Raw genomic sequence first — 6,327 nt, 5'->3', positions numbered from 1 at the left:
ACAACAAGAAAACTTGCTAGCTGCTCCTTTCAGTGAGGGTCGTCCCACCTGGGTAGAACACACCAAGGTGAAAGGGTCATGTTCTACTAGAAAATTACCCACTGTCAGGAAGGCCCTTACCCCTCATCCTCTTGGGCATGAATTTAAGTTAGAAACACTGGTAATGCCGGGGCAGGATTGAGAGAAACCTTTAAAGCAATTAAGTCAGTTATCCCTGTGTAATGAATGTAACAGGCATGGCTGACAGGCTTTCTGGTTAGGATGAGCAAGGTCGGGGTGAGGGGTAAACAGGGGTGGCAGTAGGAGTTTCCAGTCTAGTTGGGAAAATGTATCATTTCCAGTATTTCCAGGGACCTGCCAGATGCCTGCCTGTAGTTGTGTGATGAGATCTCTCACGTCTCACTAGCCAGCACTCTATTCCCACTTCTGAACTCTGGCGCTGTGTAGCTTTTAAGGCACCGTGTGTCCTAAAGTATAGCTGTTACTGCATACCTTACTCTCACCCCTGCAAGTTTGAACTCTCAGGACAGGCTCCATGTATGACACAGTTCTTAGGTCTCCCTTCAGATGGATGTAGTATCTTGCACTTGGTCATATTTAGTTTGGACTCCAGTTACCTTCTGTGAGGGTCTGGGTACTTGTGCCAAAGGGTTTGAGGCGGGAAGATTAGACCATAAAAGAACCTATCTAGCCCAGCCCTCTGCCCCTCCCCATCAACATATATATCCCCTACTTCTGGGGTGTTTATTTTTAGTTGGTTATTCTGGATGAAGTTAATCTACCTCCTTTAAGAGTCACTAGAAGAAACTAGATTGGAGGATACAAGTATCTGAATATTTAGGGTGGCCATAAAGCCTGGATACATGGATGAATATACCTAATGACTTATGGATATCCCATTTTAGTACATGTACCTTCACTGCTAGTACATCGGCACAGTGTGCCGTCCCTTAGCAATGCGGAGTTCAGTGCGCCGTGCAGAACTACAGTGAGAGGTGTGTCCACCAGCTCCTGCACATGCATCTGTATCCAATCTCCACCTACTAAATGTGGACCTTTTACATAGCCCAGAAGTAAATCAAGAGGGTACAAACTGTTAAAAACATACTACCTATATTTCTAGACTACTGCCACCTTGTGGATTAAGCAAACTGCTTTATCTAGTTGATAGTCTCAGGACAGACAGCCTTTTGGAATAGAATAACACTGCAGCAGGGGAGGGATGGACAGGGTATAACCACTGCCCCCATCTAAGAGCTAGAGGTTACTAATCTCTGCTCTAAGTGGTGTCAGTGGGAACCTGAATGGAGAACTGAATTTCCAGGTTCACTGGCCAAGGACAGCTGACAGTGTCTCAGTTGTAGGTCTGAGAATAAGATTTTCTGGTCCCATCAAATCTGATTGACAAGCATTCTTCTTTATGTAGTGCCTAAGGTTCTGGTAGGCTCCAGACCCAGGGAGACCATTTCTCAACTTCCATATCCCATCCCAGATAGTCAAGGGTTTCTTGTAGTCCTCGACTTTTCAGTCTGGGGTCTCTATGCCATTTCAACCCCAATTTCATGAGGTGGTATTGAAGTACCATGCAGTAATTGTTTAAATTTTACAATGAGAGGTCATTTAAAGTAGCCTTAAAACCAAGAGCTTTCTGACAGAAATGGAAAGTATTTGCAAATGAGTATGAGTTTGGGGACAGTAACCTCTTGTAGCTACTCTTTTCTAAAAATTTTTTATTAATTTTTTGCGCCATGAAGCTTGTGGGATCTTAGTTCCCCAATCAGGGATCGAACCCAGCCACTGTAGTGAAAGCACCAAGTTAAGTCCTAACCATTGGACCACCAGGGAATTCCCCCCTTGTAGCTACTCTTGATCCCCTAGCTTTCAGTTTACTGATCTTCCTGTCAGCCATTCATCTTCCAGTATCCCCATGTTACAGGTCCTAGCAAACAAGCTCTAGTGTAAGACTTCTATGAAAGGGCACAAGGTGGTGTCCAGCTTTGAAATATCTTCAAGGGAAGCTTCAACTCCCAGTGAACCAGTCTCATAGTGTCAGGGTTAAAATTAGAACTATTTGGCCTTGCCTTTTAGTCTTCATCTGCCTTTATACAATTCAGATGCAAAGAACTACATCAGTTTGGCAGTTTATTTTTGTATTTATTAAGTGTTTAAGTGGACAGTATTTTTTTTTTACTCAGTGTTACCCTAATGTATTTTGTTATCAGCCAGGTCCAAACATGCCTCTAAATGATTCCTTATTGGCCTGACCACATGGCTTTTAGCTATAGAAGTTTAAAGAGAAACAATGTCTCCAGTGACATGTAATAATAGAAAAGATCCCCTGGCAGGCAAGAGGCTTCAGCAGATCTACTTAGGTAATTAACAGGTTGATCACTGCTTACCTGTACTGTGTATTTCCTCAGTAATATATATGCCTTCTCGATAGGTCAGTCCCCCTACAACAGGGGTTCCTGTGGCTGGAGCCAGTGTAGGGTCAAATGCATCAATATCGAAACTCAGATGGATTGGCCTTTGTCTTCTTGAAAGGAGGAAAATAAGAGAAAGTCATTTGGGCTGTACTTGGATGTTCGTCCTTCCTACAGCTACAACTCCTTGGTTTTGTTGCTGTTAATGCTAGTACTTTATTAATACAGCAGATTTCCAGATTTCCTGTTCTGAAAGTTATTATGTTAGGTGCTTACACACCACTTCATAGTCTTGCCCTCGGTTCTGTGTGCCTCAGACTAACTCCAGTTTGTATTTCTGATTTACCCTGGGCTTTAGGGCTTCCCTGGTGGCTCAGAGGGTAAAGCGTCTGGCTACAATGTGGGAGACCCGGGTTCGATCCCTGGGTCAGGAAGATCCCCTGGAGAAGGCAGTGACAACCCACTCCAGTACTCTTGCCTGGAAAACCCCATGGACTGAGAAGCCTGGTAGGCTACAGTCCATGGGGTCGCAAAGAGTCGGATACGACTGAGCGACTTCACTTTCACTTTAGAGCCTCTTACATTAAGAACTATCAATAGAGAGAATTCTTCACTTCCATAGGACATGGGTTCTGACAAATTCTAGTTGAAGTTGGATGGGTCTAGGTTACAGTTAGTTATTCTCTCAGAGTAGAACAGCAGCTCTGAACTTAATGACTTTGATCTTAGCATCTCCCAATTCCAACTTGAGTTTAGCCCAGGCATCCAATGGTTGAAGGTAACATACAGTAAATACCTATATAGTAAATTATTTATACTTCCTAACACTTTAAGAAACAGTACTACCAAGGTGGCAATTAATCACCCAGAAATGAAGACTCAGCACTGGGAAAATGTTCTTAACTAGCATTTGATTAGCATTCACCCGTCATCTTTCTATACTACCAAGATTTGCTTAATATAAAATTTTCAGATGATGCAATAGTTGAGGCTGGGAAGAAGAGAAAAGTTGGAACAATGAATGCTTCTCCTTTCAAAAGATAAGCATTAAAAATGGAGCTAAAGAGAAATTCACCAGAGCTGTTTTCCCTCCCAGCCCCAGAAGAACATGACTGAAGTTTCACAGTCTCCCTTTCTGAATTATCTGAATTTTTTCATATGTATGTTTTGCTTTTATAAGGTCATTATCTTACAAGACAGGCCAAAGTTTACTGCCCACTGAGAGTCTGCCCTGTTCCCTTTGGGACCTAGCAGTAGACATCCATTGTAGTTACTTACTTGCCAATCAGCAGATCGAATGTCTGTTCCATGACCTTCTGGATACCAAGTCGATCTATGTCTCTCATGGAAAAATACTGGATATCATAATTCTTTAAAATAAAACTGGTGAGATATAAAGGAAAGAAGCCTTAGCTAAAGAGCAGTTTTTCAATCAGATGTAGGAGTGGGGCTTGTCTTTATAGTGACCTATAACACGGTAAGTCCAGAAATAATCTATCAAATGGAACATTAGTGGCCAGGACAGGCCCAAAACTCAACCCTAACATATCAACTTACTGTTCAGGAGGGTCCACGTCTCTTAGTCCAATATATACAATACTTGGAGAAGAGATACAAGGTTTGATCCAGGAAAATCCTGGGAGCTGTGGTACCTGTGAAGAGAAGAACTCATCAGGGATTCTCAGTCTCCCCATGATAATCGCTGTGTGTGGTGTGACTTCTCTTCTTACTCTCAGTGTATGTGTAAACCAGCAAACACACAATCTGGGAAAGAACTGATAGAAGTGGAAATGATTCAGAAGGGCAGCTGCAGAACAGTATAGTCTTATGAAGGATAAAATACCTTCTCTTAACACAATCACAGAAAACTAATCAAACTGATCACATGTACTACAGCCTCCTCTAACTCAGTGAAACTATGAGCCATGCCCTGTAGGGCCACCCAAGATGGACGGGTCATGGTGGAGAGTTCTGACAAAACATGGTCCACTGGAGAAGGCAACTGCAAACCACTTAAGTATTCTTGTCTTGAGAACCCCATGAACAGTATGAAAAGGCAAAAAGATAGGACACTGAAAGATGAACTTCCCAGGTCAGTAAGTGCCTAATATGCTACTGGCGAAAATAACACCAGAAAGAATGAAGAGACGGAGCCAAAGCAAAACAATGCCCAGCTGTGGATGTGACTGGTGATAGAAAAAAGTTTGATGCTGTAAAGAACAATATTGCACAGGAACCTGGAACATTAGGTCCATAAATCAAGGTAAATTGGAAGTGGTCAAATAGGAGATGGGAAAAGTGAACATCAACATTTTAGGAATCAATGAAATAAAATGGACTAGAGTTGGTGAATTTAACTCACATAACCATTATATCTACTACTGCAGGCAAAAATCCCTTAGAAGAAATGGAGTAGCCATGATAGTCAACAAAAGTCCAAAATGCAGTGCTTGGGTGCAATCTAGAATGACAGAATGATCTCTGTTCACTTCCAAGGCAAACCATTCAATATACTAATCCAAGTCTGTACCCCAACCAGTAACACTGAAGAAGCTGAAGTTGAACAGTTCTACGAAGACCTACAAGACCTTCCAGAACTAGCACCCAAAAAAGATGTCCTTTTCATTATAGGAATCCAAAAATAGGAAGTCAAGAGAGAGAACAAGTAACACAAATTTGGCCTGGGAGTACAAAATGAAGCAGGGCAAAGGCTAACAGTTTTGCCAAGAGAATGCACTTGTCATAGCAAACACCCTCTTCCAACAACACAAGAAAAGACTACACATGGACAGCACCAAATGGTCAATACCAAAATCAGATTGATTATATTCTTTGCAGTCTAGTGGAGAAGCTCTATACAGTCAGCAAAAACAAGACCAGGAGCTGATTGTGCCTCAGAACATCAACTCAATCTTATTGCCAAATTCACACTTGAAGAAAGTAGGGAAAATGACTAGACCATTCAGGTATGACCTAAGTCAAATCTCTTGTTTATACAGAAGTGACAAATAGATTCAAGGGATTAGATCTGATAGACAGAGTGCCTGAAGAACTATGGAGGAGGTTCGTGACATTGTACAGGAGGCAGTAATCAAGAGCATCCTCAAGAAAAAAAAAAAAAGGCAAAATGGTTGTCTGAGGCCTTCTAAATAGCTGAGAAAAGAAGAGAAGCTCAAGGCAAAAGAGAAAAGGAAAGATATACCCATTTGAATGCAGAGTTCCAAATAGCAAGGAGAGATTAGAAAGCCTCAGTGATCAGTGCAAAGAAATAGAGGAAAACAACAGAATGGGAAAGACTAGAGATCTCTTCAAGAAAATTACTGATACCAAGGGAACATTTCATGCAAAGATGGGCTCAATAAAGGACAGAAATGGTATGGACCTAACAGAAGCAGAAGATACTAAGAGGTGACAAGAATACACAGAAGAACTATACAAAAAAGATCTTAATGACCCAGATAACCACGATGGTGTGATCACTCACCTAGAGCCAGACATCCAGGAATGCAAAGTCAAGTGGGCCTTAGGAAGCATCACTACGAACAAAGCTAGTGGAGGTGATGGAATTCCAGTTGAGCTATTTCAAATCCTAAAAGATGATCTGTTCAAGTGCTGCACTCAATATGCCAGCAAATTTGGAAACCTCAGCAGTGGCCACAGGACTGGAAAAGGTCAGTTCTCATCCCAAAGAAAGGCAATGCCAAAGAATGCTCAAACTACTGCACAATTGCACTCATCTCACAGGCTAGCAAAGTAGCAAAATTCTCCAAGCCAGGCTTCAACAGTCCAGATGTTCAAGCTGTATTTAGAAAAGACAAAGGAACCAGAGATCAAATTGCCTTCCAGAAAAACATCTACTTCTGCTTTATTGACTATGCCAAAGCCTTTGGCTGTGTGGATCACA

General features: G+C 41.9%; 1 protein-coding gene across 1 annotated transcript in view; it reads right to left on the bottom strand.

Annotated features, from left to right (window-relative positions):
• The window catches only part of ARG2 (arginase 2), a 35,122-nt gene that overhangs the window by 491 nt on the left and 28,304 nt on the right, over positions 1 to 6,327 (bottom strand). Inside the window, exons 6-8 of the mRNA NM_001017942.2 lie at positions 3,981 to 4,075; positions 3,702 to 3,806; positions 2,400 to 2,536 (exon numbers count right to left, since the gene is read on the bottom strand). Coding sequence (NP_001017942.2) covers positions 2,400 to 2,536; positions 3,702 to 3,806; positions 3,981 to 4,075 — 337 coding nt within the window. The remainder of the gene's footprint in view (positions 1 to 2,399; positions 2,537 to 3,701; positions 3,807 to 3,980; positions 4,076 to 6,327) is intronic.

Source organism: Bos taurus, chromosome 10 (assembly GCF_002263795.3).
Source record: "Bos taurus isolate L1 Dominette 01449 registration number 42190680 breed Hereford chromosome 10, ARS-UCD2.0, whole genome shotgun sequence".
In the NCBI taxonomy this organism is placed as follows: Eukaryota; Metazoa; Chordata; class Mammalia; order Artiodactyla; family Bovidae; genus Bos; species Bos taurus.
Note: the sequence above shows the minus strand (reverse complement) of the source record. Positions and strands in the feature narration are given on the sequence as shown.